At 40.0% G+C, this 16620-nt stretch overlaps 1 protein-coding gene across 1 annotated transcript in view; it reads right to left on the bottom strand.

Moving 5' to 3' along the window:
• Positions 1-229: 229 nt before the first annotated feature.
• ptenb (phosphatase and tensin homolog B) overlaps positions 230-16620 on the bottom strand; it is a 31799-nt gene continuing 15408 nt past the window's right edge. The window contains exons 6-9 of the mRNA XM_063003183.1: positions 14576-14717; positions 9565-9731; positions 7099-7320; positions 230-5556 (exon numbers count right to left, since the gene is read on the bottom strand). Coding sequence (XP_062859253.1) covers positions 5371-5556; positions 7099-7320; positions 9565-9731; positions 14576-14717 — 717 coding nt within the window. The 3' untranslated portion in view covers positions 230-5370. The remainder of the gene's footprint in view (positions 5557-7098; positions 7321-9564; positions 9732-14575; positions 14718-16620) is intronic.

Raw genomic sequence — 16620 nt, 5'->3', positions numbered from 1 at the left:
CCTATTGGTAATTGCCACATCTCTTCGCTCCTAATTTACATAAAGTTAAACTTTGCTCAGCTTTGTGTTAAAGACTCTTGCCAGCTCTTACTGAAAATGAATGACAGCAGGTCACTTTGTCGCGTCACATCGCTGAACGTAGAGTTAGATCTAATATCATCTTTGGAACATGAGTTAGAGCTTAAAAACAATGAATATGAAAAAAGTTGATAAATAAAGATCCACCAGCTGACAAGAATGAGACTTTATTGGATTTATGTGGAGTTTATAACACTAAGATAAAGGGCAGTTTACACATACAATTACAAACAAACATGATTTGTATGAGCATCATAACCTGTACATAACCTATACAATATTTCATACATTGTTGGTTGTGTATTCTCAGTGCATAGCATTACACACAGAGCAACTGTTGCACATCACAATTATCTGAACAGGCTGAAATGGAATAAGGCTCTTATTTTTTTTTCTTCAAATGACTAAAAATATACCCAGTTTACATTATGCCTAAATGGAACTGAACCCAGAGGAAAAGTGGAGGGGGGAAGAATAGAGATGCGGAGGGGGCCGAGGCCCCGCGGGCCCTCTGCAGATGAGTTAGTGCACAGTACCATCCTGTTCCATTTACATGCATGACAACATGTTCTAAATCTGATTCACTTAAAACAAGCACATTTTTCTTATTTTTAAGTAAACAAGAGGCACTTTGTGGCAACCACAGGCATCATAGCATATTGCACAAATCAGCTAAAACTAGTGACATGAAACTTACACACTGGCACCTTTATTTATTTATTTCTTTATTTAATTTATTTATTTAATAATTAAAGCTGAAACTCAAAATCATTTTAAATGTTGCCTGTGAGATCCACACAAGTTTTGTTGTTTTTTTGTTGTTGTTTTTTTTGTTTTAAACCCGTGCCACATTAAGGACACCTGTGATTACAGGAGGTTTCTTTCCTCCAGGTTTCTATTCAACGTACGGTAGCTAAATTGTCTAAATGAGCAGAGGGGGCTAAAGATGTCCTACAGATGTCCGGAGACCTGAGGCCCTCAACAGAATCATCCATTAAACAGCATATAGAACGAAAAGACGAGAATACCTGCAGAGGGTCTAATGAATACTGTCAAAAAGAATCATTCTCCAACGTTCAGTCATAAGTACTACGTGATTTTATAGGAGAGGAACAAATTCTCTCAAGTCCCTTCATTCCACTTCTTTCCTCCCACATGTTACACTGCTTTCATGGCTTTTACTGAGAAAAAACTACTCCAGGAGGAAAGGGAAGGAGAGGTGGGGAAGGGGGGATACTGAGGACTGCTGACTGAAACCCTGCAAAAACCTGTAACAGTGCAAAAGTCTAGCACAATATGTTGCTCTATTATAGTAGCTTTCGATAAGTACTATGAAGTCAGTGCTTGGGCAGAATGGTAGAGTTGAAAGCAAAAGCAGAGTATAAGCATAGTTAACTTCAAGTAAGGCAAAGAAAACCTCCCGTATGCCACGTCGTCTCGGACAAAATCAAGGAGAGAAATAAAAATCAAGCTTAATTTTGGCAGGTTTTCAGTGACATGAATTAAATGTAAACAAATAACAAAATCCTTTATTTTCTAGGTTGTCTTTTATTTCTGGATTGGCTACAGAAGCTGAGCCTGGTTTCTGACCTCAGGAACATTTTATTTTCCACCCTAGGAAGGCAAGGTGTGCAGCGCATGTACTGGGCCCGTCAAGAAAGAAAAAAAAAGACACATGCTACCATGAGTGATAATTCCTGCCCAAGAAACTGAGAACAGAACATTTTTAGGCTCATCACTCACTGTTCGAGGTGTTAAATTTGGCATGCTTAAAAAAAAAAAAAAGAAAAAAAAAAAAAGATACATACTCTATTTAAATACTTAGATACAGGGCTTTAATATGTCTGAGGCAAGTACAAGACGTGTAAAATCTGTAGCTGCACTGTTCACATTCCAAAAGGAATGAAATCTGTTCAAGAACGGTGGGTTAAAATTTAAAAAACGTCGAGAACCCAGCCAGCCAGACACAAAATACAGGAGACGGAGTCTCGAGTCTGCACGAGAACATGCAGCCTAACAGTCAGATCACAAAAAGAGAAAGCATTTTCCAACAGCAGCCGAACGCAGATACTTGGCTTCAAAATTATAGTTCATTGCAAGTTTGGCAGTTTGTAAGCACCACTGATTGAATAAACAGATGATCCAGCTTTCATTAGACCACACAATAAGGCTACAAACAGATTTAGAAGCCAAGGATCTGAGGGATTAAAAAAACTGTAAATAAAATCAGAACAACTCAAATGATTAACTGCACAATACGGCATCAAACCTTCAATCTACGATTTTTGACAGAGCTTATAACACAATTTCATTTCATACTCGGGTCTCTCATGCAGAGCTCTCAGCACAGGGTTCTCTACCAGGTCAGATAGGGATGTAACGATACACATAATATTGCTTTTTTCTACATAGAAATTAGAATATGACACATATTGTAAAAAGCACTGACACCATCATAGAGTTAACCAATAAAAATAGATCTCAGGCATTAGTCAGAAAACGCATCCTGCGTTGTTAGTGTGTTCGTGGGTGGATTTCTGGAAAGCTCATGTCTTAAACCACATACTGAAAACCATACTATATATATATATTGTTTTTATGCATTTTCTCCACTTTTTCTCCCTTTTAGCGCATCCAATTGCCCGATTTAGTCATGCTTCCTCTCCACCAATGCCGATGCCCGCTCTGATTGAGGAGAACGAAGCTAACCCACGCCCCCTCTGACACGTGGGCAGCATGCCGTATGCATCTTATCACCTACACTTTGACGAGTGCAGTGCAGCTCAGCACTGTGTACGGAGAGACACACCCTGACACTCTTTTCTCATCTCTGTGCAGGCGGCATCAATCAGCCAGCAGAGGTCGTAGTTGCATTAGTTATGAGAGAGACCCTATCTGGCTTAATCCCACCCCCATCTGAACAACAGGCCAATCAATGTACATGTAATTGCTCAGCCCAGCCGGCAGGCAGAGGTTAGATTTGATACGATGTATTCAAGATCCCAGCTCTGGTTCCAGCTGCGCCACCTGAGCGGTGTACTGAAAACCATTAACAGTGATGGCACAAGTGGTGGTTTACTGTCTTAGTTACTTGTGTATTTAGTACAAGATTATGCAGACTGGAACTCAGATGGCTGTGAACGTCCAGCTTTTCTGTGAACGGAATATGAAACTAAAAGCTAATAAAAGATGCATAAATATGCCTTTAAATAAAAACACACCAGTTCTATAAAGAGTACAGTGAGGCTGTGTTCAGGGACCATGGATGAGTGCTGGACTGAGCAGATTTGAGTAAGGGCTGTAAGGTCATTTGTGGCCAAGTGACAACGTACCAGCGTTTGGCTGATACAAACTTACATTACAGCCTGTTTTGCCTTAAAGTGTTAATATCTTAGCACAGCACTTTTCTAAGTGCGTCATCCAAACGTGTAGTTTTATTTCCCACCGGATAGATAAAAAAAAAAAAATAATAACCTGAATAAACAAGTGCAGATGCTTTCAGACTAGTGCACTGTGTGGCATGTAATAAATGAGCATGCCCAGTTAACCTTGATATTGGTTTAATATGGCAAAAAGATTTCTTGATTCTTTGAGTGGCTGGTGTACAATACACCAAGAGAACAGAACAGACCTGAAACACTTGACCCTTCTGTCTCTACACTCCCCTACAGAGAGGAGGCATAGCTTTGGTCACATTGTCATTTAAATGCAGATGATCAATAAAAAGCTTTTGACTGATCATCTGATTAACATGATGAAACACATCTATTATGGTGGAATGGTTTCACTTCAAATTTCACAATCCACTGGTTAATTTGGGGGCAGCTAAAAAGTTGTGTGTATTAAAATGAACGGATATAATTTGCTGCAGCCTGTGCCAACATCAGACTACACATGTATGGAAGATTTCAGACCAACACTGTAGTCTAACATCACAACAAAGTTAGAGATCCATGCCCAAAGTACAGTAAAAATGTTTTCCTTTAATCTGTCACTCATCCTTTTATGTATTTGTATTGTGGCATTTGAAGAGCAATAAATATTTGTTATGTGTATCATTAAACCCCTATAAAAAGCACAGAAACCCCTTTACCACCCAACGCACTGCTCACTCAAGCAGGTGCAGGGTTGGCATGTTGACCGAGACGTGATCGCCTTGTGCTGCAGCTATGCAGAAATCAAAGCAAGTTCTGACCCATATTGTTTACCGCAGCAAAGCAGACATTCTGAAGAACCTTCTCCTGTGTGCACATGACTGACTGACATCAAGAGCTTAAAACATGAACCCCAGAAAAGAACGTGCTTGGTGATAGCTAGTGATAGCTAAATAATACATTACCGGTTTTCCTAAGGGGAAACCGATGAGACGTAAAACATAACGCAGCAGACGGCCTAACAGTTAATACCATACACCTGGTGAAACGATGTGCTATACCACCTCCTCGCTACAACCAAATCCTAAATGACATCAAACCTCTCAGAGGAAGAGAAATGAAAATTGTTGTACATTTATTAAACATGGATACTAGTTTAATTAGCATGCAAACCTCTGGTCAACTCGTATGTTAACATTATTGCAACACTGGCTTCCCTGCTGTGGTATAAAGTTTCATTACTTGAACATAAAAACAACACATCACTGACAACACATGAGGGGGGGTACTGTGTTTTTCAGACAAAGTAGAAGGGCTCGGACAGATAAAATCTTGTACAGCCTAATACGGTGAGGAATCAATATTATGATGTTAGTAGCAACAATGTTAGCTAGCGGACTAACTGAACGTTTGTACTGCGCTGTATTTGTATTTTCCTTATGTGGAGAAGCAAAGGTGGGGGGTGGATTGGTGTTTCGGGGGAGTCCATGGACAGAAGTAGAAGCTTTCACAGTACTTAAAAAGGGGTGTGATGAACAATTGGTGTAATGGGATCAGGGCAAACATGGGGGAAGGATACTGATGTTAGCACTGGCCTTGGTATGAACAGGAGAAGCAGCAGCACGTTCTCACCACGCTTCTCCACCCCATGATCTAGTCTTCCCCTGCTCCCAGCTATGGAGGTGTGAACACTTTGTTGATTACAAAAGGTGATGGGGAGGTGGGTGACAGAAATAGTGATAGGATTGGTCAGAAATAGTGTCCTTAAAATGGGGGCATTGTACATGACAAATGTCCTGCTTGTGTACTTCTGTTTCGGAGGCAAAAAGAAAAAAAAAAAAACAAATGACTTGCTTTCAGTTCATATTCAAGTTTTCTCCTTTGTACAACTTTTTTTCTTCTTCCCCCCTAAAAAAGTTCAGACTTTTGTTATCTGATTGTGTTGATCATCGTCAGGCTGTTCATTTTCTGGGTCTGAGTCCGTTGTGTCAGAGTATCGATAATGGTCCGGTTCATTGTCACTAACGTCCGGGGTTACACACGCTGAACTGCTGGCATCTGAGTTGGATGGTTCCTCCACTGTTTTTGTAAAGTACAGCTTCACCTGTAAGAGACACCAGGCCTTACTTAAAATCTATAGAACTAGCACAGACAGGGCTGTCACAGTTTGTCTTTTATTTTGCAAGGGAAATTAACCACAATAAGTGCATTTAATGACAGAGGTATTTATTGCACCTGTTACCTGTATTCTGTTCAATACCCAAATCCTCTGGATTTTATTAATAGATTGTCTGGTTAAACACACCTCATGTGACTAACCACGAGTTAACTGGACATTTAACAATGTGTTTAGCAACTATAAAGAGAGTTCAAGAAACCTCCTACTGTATTACATCCATTTTAGACTTAATATTAAATTTACATTTGCTGCATTTAGCAGATACTTTTATCCATCTGATTGTTTGTTTATTGGTTTAACACCATGTCAACACATTGGTTACATTTATGGCAGGATCACGGAATATTCTTTCTTGTTCTGTTTTGTCTATTTTCATACGTGTCCTCAGTTTTATTACTGTGATTGTATTCAATCTAAGCAATTGAGGGTTAAGGCCCTTGCTCATAAGCGCAACAGTAGCAATCTGGCAGCTGTGGGGCTTGAACCTGCAACCTTGTGATCACTATTTCTGTACCTTAACCACTGAGCTACCACTGTCCCTAATAAGAGACCGCTGTATGAAAGTTTTGTTTTCAACAGCCAGTAAATCACTGTCACTGCTGCAGTATTCTGTATTTTTTTTACATCCTGCACTGTGAGTGTGTTCATGTGTGAACAAGTGTGTGCCGGGCATCGTGTTAATATGCTAATAAATATCATGACGTCTGCTGAAAAGCAACCTGCAAGAGGTTTTGCATTAGCTGGGGAACAGAGGAAGGAACAGCTAACTAATAATACAAAGCAGAACTAAAAAAAACTGCATGTATTTTAGCTTCTTAAACTTTGGATTATTGGATTTTAATGTGCCATTATTTGAACTGAGCCAAACCAGCACCTGGGCTGGCCAAGAAGACGTATTCCAAAATAATTAATAAGGTTAGCGCAAAAGAAAAAAAAAAGTGTGGCACCAAGGCCCCAAACCCCACCCTGTACGTTTATATAAGTTTATATAAGGGTTAAGGGCCTTGCTTAGGGGCCCAACAGTGGCAACCTGGCAGTGGTGGGGCTTGAATCGGTGACCTTTTGATTATTAGTCCAGTTCCTTAACCACTAGGCTACAACTGCCCTTAAAGTCAGCAGCATTGTCAGTTTGTTTTGCTGCAGTTAATTTCCCAGCTTATATTGTCTAATCACAAGCCATCGGTTAATCAGCATGTCTAGCACACTGAATCACATGACATTCATGACTTAGGCTTTCAATATTGTGTTCATATCAATTATATTTCCTGTGCTACTGAAATAAATAATGGCTAACACCTATCAAACACATTAGTTCATAACGTACCCCCAAATCATTCAAATTTGCTACAGTTATTAAGTACTTAATGCCAAACAATATGCCAACACATGATGTGTTTGATGCTGAATGTTTGTGTATAATAGACACAGCTAATTTAGGGTGTGATGGGAAGTCTGTGCTGTACTCACCTTGAAGTTTGGGGAAAATAACCTGTTGGCTTTGTCTTTGTTGGCCTTGTCGAGATCATTCTTGGTTAAAACCAGGATAAGGTAATCCTTGTCGTTCTCCCCCCTCTCTGTGCTCTGAATGCCATCCAGGTCATTGAACAAACGTCCATTTTCTACCTTCTCCGAGTTCTCCTCTGGTCCGGGGATGAAGAAAGTGTTTATCCAGAAGTGAAACATCTTGTCCTGGTAAAAGAAGAACCCATGGAATAAAACCCAAGTTAAAAAATTTACCACCAATTAAAAGAAATAATTACTTAAAGCTACATTTACAAAAAGTTCACAAAGCTAAATGTTTTAAAAATTAATAATGTTCCATAAAATACAGTAGTATGAACTATCACGTGTTTTTGCACTTTTTTCCCCCAATTTAGTCATATCCAATTACCAGAGCACATTTTGCTTCCTCTACTGTTGCTGACCTCCACTTATGACCAAGAAGAGCCATTACTAACATAGTCATGTCTCCAGTAACTGACCGCTTCTTTTCATATGGAGATCTGTATTGACCTTCATTATCCCTCGTCTATGTGCAGGCACCATCGATCAGCCAGCAGCTTTGATAAATTCCTTCTGGCATTTCCACCCTCGGACTAGCAATCATTGTCCGTATCGGTTTGTTTGTTTGTTTGTTTTTATAACGCCATGTTGTCATATCTATGACATTCACGACACGTGTTTTATGCTGGTTTTATTTGTGTTGTATTATATATATATACAGTGTATCACAAAAGTGAGTACACCCCTCACATTTCTGCAAATATTTCATTATATCTTTTCATGGGACAACACTAAAGACATGAAACTTGGATATAACTTAGAGTAGTCAGTGTACAGCTTGTATAGCAGTGTAGATTTACTGTCTTCTGAAAATAACTCAACACACAGCCATTAATGTCTAAATAGCTGGCAACATAAGTGAGTACACCCCACAGTGAACATGTCCAAATTGTGCCCAAATGTGTCGTTGTCCCTCCCTGGTGTCATGTGTCAAGGTCCCAGGTGTAAATGGGGAGCAGGGCTGTTAAATTTGGTGTTTTGGGTACAATTCTCTCATACTGGCCACTGGATATTCAACATGGCACCTCATGGCAAAGAACTCTCTGAGGATGTGAGAAATAGAATTGTTGCTCTCCACAAAGATGGCCTGGGCTATAAGAAGATTGCTAACACCCTGAAACTGAGCTACAGCATGGTGGCCAAGGTCATACAGCGGTGTTCCAGGACAGGTTCCACTCGGAACAGGCTTCGCCAGGGTCGACCAAAGAAGTTGAGTCCACGTGTTTGGCGTCATATCCAGAGGTTGGCTTTAAAAAATAGATACATGAGTGCTGCCAGCATTGCTGCAGAGGTTGAAGACGTGGGAGGTCAGCCTGTCAGTGCTCAGACCATACGCCGCACACTGCATCAACTCGGTCTGCATGGTCGTCATCCCAGAAGGAAGCTGACGCACAAGAAAGCCTGCAAACAGTTTGCTGAAGACAAGCAGTCCAAGAACATGGATTACTGGAATGCCCTGTGGTCTGACGAGACCAAGATAAACTTGTTTGGCTCAGATGGTGTCCAGCATGTGTGGCGGCACCCTGGTGAGAAGTACCAAGACAACTGTATCTTGCCTACAGTCGAGCATGGTGGTGGTAGCATCATGGTCTTGGGCTGCATGAGTGTTGCTGGCACTGGGGAGCTGCAGTTCATTGAGGAAAACATGAATTCCAACATGTACTGTGACATTCAGAAACAGAGCATGATCCCCTCCCTTCGAAAACTGGGCCTCATGGCAGTTTTCCAACAGGATAACGACCCCAAACACAACCTCCAAGATGACAACTGCCTTGCTGAGGAAGCTGAAGGTAAAGGTGATGGACTAAACCCAATTGAGCACCTGTGGCGCATCCTCAAGTGGAAGGTGGAGGAGTTCAAGGTGTTTAACATCCACCAGCTCCGTGATGTCATCATGGAGGAGTGGAAGAGGATTCCAGTAGCAACCTGTGCAGCTCTGGTGAATTCCATGCCCAGGAGGGTTAAGGCAGTGCTGGATAATAATGGTGGTCACACAAAATATTGACACTTTGGGCACAATTTGGACATGTTCACTGTGGGGTGTACTCACTTATGTTGCAGCTATTCAGACATTAATGGCTGTGTGTTGAGTTATTTTCAGAAGACAGTAAATCTACACTGCTATACAAGCTGTACACTGACTACTCTAAGTTATATCCAAGTTTTAGTTCTATAGTGTTGTCCCATGAAAAGATATAATAAAATATTTGCAGAAATGTGAGGGGTGTACTCACTTTTGTGATACACTGTATATGTGTGTGTTTTAAGATTTATATTATTCAAGAAGTTAAGGATTATTTCTGAATTTGTCCGTATCTGTAACAGAGCTGAGATTTTATTCTTTTTTTAATCAGAAAGAAGACAGTGTACCTTTTTCATCATCTTGTTTTGTTTGTGGAAGAACTCCACTTTGATGTCTCCACAGACTGGCAGCGGCTGGGGAAACTCAAAAAACAGGTACTTGTCCTCCCGCCGCGTGTGTGCTGGGTTTGATGTGTGGATCTTCACCTTAAGCTGGTACACCACAAACTGAGGATCTGTGAAATACAGCATAGCGTTACTCCTCCATCTTCTTCAAAGCACATTAGAGGCATTAAAGATAAGGTCCATGAACGTCTGTGTGCGTTTCTGTATACGCAGGTTTCTAGTGGACGTACCGCTGTTTTACAGCTTTTAAAAGTGTCCCAAACCGCGTCATAGTGTAGTGTAAGTTATTTACCAAAAAAAAAAAAAAAAAAAAAAACAGTAGCATGTCATTGGTAACAAAGTTCATTTCACTATTTAGTATAGTACTAAGCATGTATGTAATTAGTTTGTTGCTTATACAATAACGCTACATAGCCCAGCATTCAGTATTCATATAAACAAGAAGCTTTTCATATTAAAGTTTCAGTTAAAGTCACTTTAGGTTTTATGAGACACAATAAACTGCCAGCAGAAGCAGATCTCAAAGAGGAATCTGTAGACAATGCTATGGCTGCTGGGGTTAATGTCTAAAGTTGATGTCTACATAGTTTTAACCACCACTGATACTTAGCATTTTTTTCAAAAGTCATCTAACAGTATTGCAGAGCAAAACGACATCATTAGTAAAACAGAGTTTGGTAATCCTTTGTCATTCTGAGTCAATATTCATAACAATGAATGAAAATGATGGAAGTTTAATACAAAGGCAAAAGCACTTATGCACAGAGCTGTTAGTTAAAATGCCAAAGCAAAAAAAGGTTGCACGCTGTTGTGTTGATCTGCGAGTGAGACAAATTCCACAACCTCTGAAGCTTATCCCTTCACTTCATTAGTAAACGTCATTTAGTCACAAAAAGCACCTTTTTTCAAGTGGTCATTAATGATGCGACTTACAAAGTGTATAATTGTATGTACTGTAATAATGCTGTAATCTAAAATCAATATTGTCATCTAAAATTACATTAATGAGCATTAAGCAGAACACAAGAAAACAAATACAATGGGTGTGTTCGAAAACCTAGTGAGCTCTCTCCAGAAACAGCATTTTACGTCATCCTACGCATGCTCCTAAAATCTTAGATGCCTTACAATGCTGTCTAGTAAGGTACAGTACCTTAAATCTGAACAGCCTTTTGACAGAATAACGAGGGAGCATCCGATGCTGCTTTAGTGCTTAAGGCAATCCCAGCATTCAGTGTGGCACAACTTTTCTCACAAAAAATTACAAACATGGTGGACGGTGCGGAGCCATTTACATTTTCAAATGTAAATAAATTATCATTGATTTTTAATGAGTGTAAACTCGCAAGTGTCGTTTATTTGCTAATTCAGGCTTGTCAGCAAATTTAACCGCTTTCAGTAAACGGAGGGAGATAATAGTTGAGATGCTAGAGTCTTTGGTTTGGTTTGAATGGCATGAGGCTAACTGTAGTGCATTCGAATAACCTGACTTATAAGTCAATGTCTTATTAGAATCCTCTTTACTCAGGCAGCTGCCTATGTAGGCAGTAAGAAAGCAAGGCAGCTCACTAGCTTTTCGAACAGACCAAAAAAAAAAAAAGCTAGTTCAAAAAGCTAGTGATCTCTCTACATAAACAGCATTTTACGTCATCCTGTGCGCGCTCCCGAGAAGAGCAGTCTGTTCGAACAGCTCCAGTCTGTTCGAAATCCTAGATGCCTTTAAATCCTCACTAGTTAGGCATCTTAAAATTTCAACAGTATTTTGACTCAAGAACGAGTGAGCATCCGACGCTGCTAGGGCTGTCGCGCTAACCGCAATTTTGAAATACCGCGGTATAGATCAGCCAACCGCAGGGCATGCCAAGCAACCGCAACACCGCGATGTTCACGTTTTTTCTTTTTCTTTTCGTTGCAAAGTCCATCTTGTTTTACGCTTACATTCGGGCGTAATAAATGTTAAATAAGTTCATAATGAAAATGAGCTAACAGCGTCATTTTCCCGCAACCTGTTCGCATCCGTTGCTGCTTTTTTTTTGTGTTTTAAAATGGAAACAATGGCAACATTAATAATAGGCAAGTTTATTAATGATAAAATTGAGTTCACACTCAATAAATACTTGTAATTTAGACTATATTCAAACAGCCTTGGCGTACTAAAACACTTATGATGGTTAATATGGCATTGCAGCCTGCAAATATTCTCTTGCTGGAATGATTTAAATGTATTTTTTCGTTGAATAAAAATGTATTGAAACGAATAAAGAACTTAAAATGTAGTATATATTGTTATGTTAATTATATCTACTAAATAGATGGTTAACAGTGGCACGACAACCAGGCTAGATTTCCTCTGCTGTGTAAAGTCGCATGCAGGTACAGTACACGTGTATTAGTGCTACGAGCACCATCAGACAGTTTTAGTGCCGCGGGAACATCGCTACCCCACTCAGATCCTCTCTAAACCATCAGGTGAACATGTTGGTTCTTCTAGCGCGCATGATAACGCAGGTTTAAGGTCTTACAGACTTTATTGTTTATTCTATTTTTTTTAATCATATTTTGATTAGATGTGCATTTAAAATATTTAGCCTAAACACTTTTTTTTCGTTTCAGTGTATATCTAGCCTAGAAGCTAAATATAAACCTTTTTTTAATAGAGAAAAGACGTGCATTCTTATTGCGCATCTTAGCTCTGTTCTGTATTTAAGAATAAACACGCATTTGATTGGTCTTAAAGCTGTCTCATCTTTGTCATTATAAAGCAATAATATACTGAATCGTAGCCTAACAATAAAGCTTGTTTATATGGCTCTAAAATCCAGATCAATTAAGTAATTTTCAAAAACAAAAACAAAAATTGGCGATATTACCGCATACCGCGGTGTTGAGCCACGCTGAACACCGCAAGGGGAAATTCTTTCACCGCGACAGCCCTAGACGCTGCTTTAGCGGCAAAGGAAATCCCAGCATTCAATGCACACAAAAAACAAAAACAAATATGGCGGACGATGCGAGGCAACGAACGGAGTTATAAATTATAAATTATCATTGATTTTTTATTTGTATAAAAGGTGTACAAGTGTCATTTATTTGCAAATTCGGGTTTGAATGGCATGATGCTAACTGTGTTAGCTTAGTAAGCGAAAACCGATGAAATCGCTAAAGTAGTGTTTTCGAATAACCTGCCTTATAAGTCAATGACTAAATTAGAATCCTCTCTACTGAGGCAGCTGCCTATGTAGGCAGTAAGACAGCAAGGCAGCTCACTAGGTTTTCGAACAGACCAAATGTTTGATAGTTTAAACTGAGCAACTGAAGGAAGAGAAAAGTCTAAAATTCAATAAAATAGTTCCTGTAGCTCTCTGGAGAAATGTGAGGAAACAGTTGGAATATATAAGACAGAATACAGTGGCTTCATGTTTGAGGAAGGGCACATACAGGTGTTGGACAATGAAACTGAAACACCTGGTTTTAGACCACAATAATTTATTAGTATGGTGTAGGGCCTCCTTTTGCGGCCAATACAGCGTCAATTCGTCTTGGAAATGACATATACAAGTCCTGCACAGTGGTCAGAGGGATTTTAAGCCATTCTTCTTGCAGGATAGTGGCCAGGTCACTACGTGATGCTGGTGGAGGAAAACGTTTCCTGACTCGCTTCTCCAAAACACCCCAAAGTGGCTCAATAATATTTAGATCTGGTGACTGTGCAGGCCATGGGAGATGTTCAACTTCACTTTCATGTTCATCAAACCAATCTTTCACCAGTCTTGCTGTGTGTATTGGTGCATTGTCATCCTGATACACGGCACCGCCATTGGATACAATGTTTGAACCATTGGATGCACATGGTCCTCCAGAATGGTTCGGTAGTCCTTGGCAGTGACGCGCCCATCTAGCACAAGTATTGGGCCAAGGGAATGCAATGATATGGCAGCCCAAACCATCACTGATCCACCCCCATGCTTCACTCTGGGCATGCAACAGTCTGGGTGGTACGCTTCTTTGGGGCTTCTCCACACCGTAACTCTCCCGGATGTGGGGAAAACAGTAAAGGTGGACTCATCAGAGAACAATACATGTTTCACATTGTCCACAGCCCAAGATTTGCGCTCCTTGCACCATTGAAACCGACGTTTGGCATCGGCACGAGTGACCAAAGGTTTGGCTATAGCAGCCCGGCCGTGTATATTGACCCTGTGGAGCTCCCGACGGACAGTTCTGGTGGAAACAGGAGAGTTGAGGTGCACATTTAATTCTGCCGTGATTTGGGCAGCCGTGGTTTTATGTTTTTTGGATACAATCCGGGTTAGCACCCGAACATCCCTTTCAGACAGCTTCCTCTTGCGTCCACAGTTAATCCTGTTGGATGTGGTTTGTCCTTCTTGGTGGTATGCTGACATTACCCTGGATGCAGTGGCTCTTGATACATCACAAAGACTTGCTGTCTTGGTCACAGATGCACCAACAATTTGTCCTCTTTTGAACTCTGGTATGTCACCCATAATGTTGTGTGCATTGCAATATTTTGAGCAAAACTGTGCTCTTACCCTGCTAATTGAACCTTCACACTCTGCTCTTACTGGTGCAATGTGCAATTAATGAAGATTGGCCACCAGACTGGTCCAATTTAGCCATGAAACCTCCCACACTAAAATGACAGGTGTTTCAGTTTCATTGTCCAACCCCTGTATATAGGTCAGAGTGTTATTAACTTGTTGTTATTAAAGGGAGGACAGCAACCGCATAACTGAAGCATTTATGGGGAAAATGGCCCCTTCTTTTGTAAGCACTGGCATCCAAGATGATTAATCTGAGCTCCAGATAGTTTTTCAAAGTAAAAAATGGTCTCTAGGGTGGTGGACTGTGGTGAATTAAATGAAGAAAAGAACGGATAGCAACTCGGACACATGCAAACAGACTAAAAGCGAGACAGAAACAGAAAAACACTTACTACAGTTTCCGCCGCTGAACATGGGCACAGTCTCGAACATCATCTTGTGAAAGAGCAGCGCCACTGGTTTGTAATCGAGCCGGTTCTGTAGAAGGTAGCTGTAGTAATAGACGTATCGCCTCTGACTGGGAATCGTCACTCCCTGTGAACGGCAGATCAACAAAGCTCAACTCTGGCCACAGACTTTTTCATACACTTTGATTCTGAAGTGAATTGACCAGCATTTATTCCAGAGAAGAATCTTAAATCATCAGGGGAACTTTGTTGTGGAACAAAAATAAAAGTTTACAACTTTTTTTTTTATAGCAAAAAATTTTATTTTACTACTTTTACCCTAGTGCTCCTGTTCAATGTCACTGGGCAGCTCATTGTGTTTGGCAGAGGCCTTAACTCTCCCTTGCCTATAAGAATAAGCTTACAAACTCCAAGACTGGCTTGAGCTGCGTGACTACAGAAGACCAGAACACCATGATTTTTCTTCAAGGCTTTTCTACTGCACTATATAAGAGCCACTCGCACTATTTACTACAATCTTATTGCAATTCCATGACCGCCTGTGCTGCAAAACAATGAGAAAAGAAATCCAGCTACATCCTGGTGAAAAGGATGAAACACAGAGGAAACTCAAGTTAAAACAACTTTTGTGAAATATTTCTTTATTTATTAGGATTTTAACGTCATGTTTTACACACTTTGGTTACATTCATGACAGGACAGGTAGTTACTGGTTACACAAGATTAATCAGTTCCCAAGTTTAATGTCAAACACAGTCATGGACAATTTTGTATCTCCAATTCACCTCACTTGCATGTCTCTGGAGGAAACCCACACAGACATGGAAAGAACATGCAAACTCCACACAGAAAGCACCCGGACAGCCCCACCTGGGGATCAAACCCAAAACCCACTAGGCCACCGTACCACCCTTTTAGTAAAATATATAGTCATTTATTTAAAGAAAATGATTCACCCATAACACTCATGGGAAACATTTTTGCTTTCTCCAGGCTCCGGGAATTGCAACAAAATGCTTTCTAGAATTTTCTGTTCTTCTTTTACATTTCTGTAAAAACAATCTGTGTCGAATGTTTTCAGGTATAAACCTCTGGTTTCAGGTCTTACCACATTACATCTATTTGGGTTTGAGTCGGGACTGTGAAAGCAACAAATTGAAACACTCTCGTCAGCCACTGAAAAGTGAACTTGCTTTCATATTTAGCACAAAGGTCCTGCTGCGTAATCCTAATCTGCCTCATCTTCAGTGCACAGACAAATGATCTTACATTCTCCTTTAACATTTCCAGCAAGTCATTCAGGTCCTGATGCAGCAAAGCTCCATCATACCAACATCACCATGCTTGGCTGTTCTTACTAAGAGGCTTTTGGAAGACACAATTACACCTAAAGCTTCAATTTTTTAGGTCCAGAGAACATGTTATGAAGCTGTGAATACTGACCTTAACTGAGGCTAAAGGAATTCACAGATCATTTTTGACTTTCTGGACAAGTTGATTCTGAACCCTTAAAGAAATGTTTGCTTTACTACGGTGTCCTTAATTCAGAAATGATTGCTTTTTAGGATTTTTAGGGCTGGTGATGTTGAACTTAAGTGTTACTGAATAAATTTAAAGATGACTATATTATTGCGGGCAGGCAGAAATCAATCTTAGATAAGCTTAATTAGTCAAACTGGTTAATTATTCCTCAAAAGCACAAAACACAATCTAGTAAATTAATTTGTCTTTACTTTCACTTTTGATGAATGAATAATGAATATCTTTGTGATAATAGCTAAACGACTTTAAGCTTTATTAGCACTGTGATGACCAGCATGTACACTATACTACTGTATATAAATGTATAATAATGTGTTTACATGGGAACAAGCAGGTACTGTACTTGAAAATCAGCTAGTACTCTAGTACTCCTGTATCAGCCAATTGTAAACCAAAAGTGAAACCTGTCCACTGCAATAAAGGCGTTAAATGACCTTTTTATTCATCAAAACAATCCAATACCCAACAATAAATTCAAATGAACATTT

Source organism: Trichomycterus rosablanca, chromosome 10 (genome assembly GCF_030014385.1).
Source record: "Trichomycterus rosablanca isolate fTriRos1 chromosome 10, fTriRos1.hap1, whole genome shotgun sequence".
NCBI classification, from domain to species: Eukaryota; Metazoa; Chordata; class Actinopteri; order Siluriformes; family Trichomycteridae; genus Trichomycterus; species Trichomycterus rosablanca.
The sequence above is the reverse complement of the archived record's forward strand: the minus strand, read 5'-3'. Positions and strand labels throughout refer to the sequence as shown.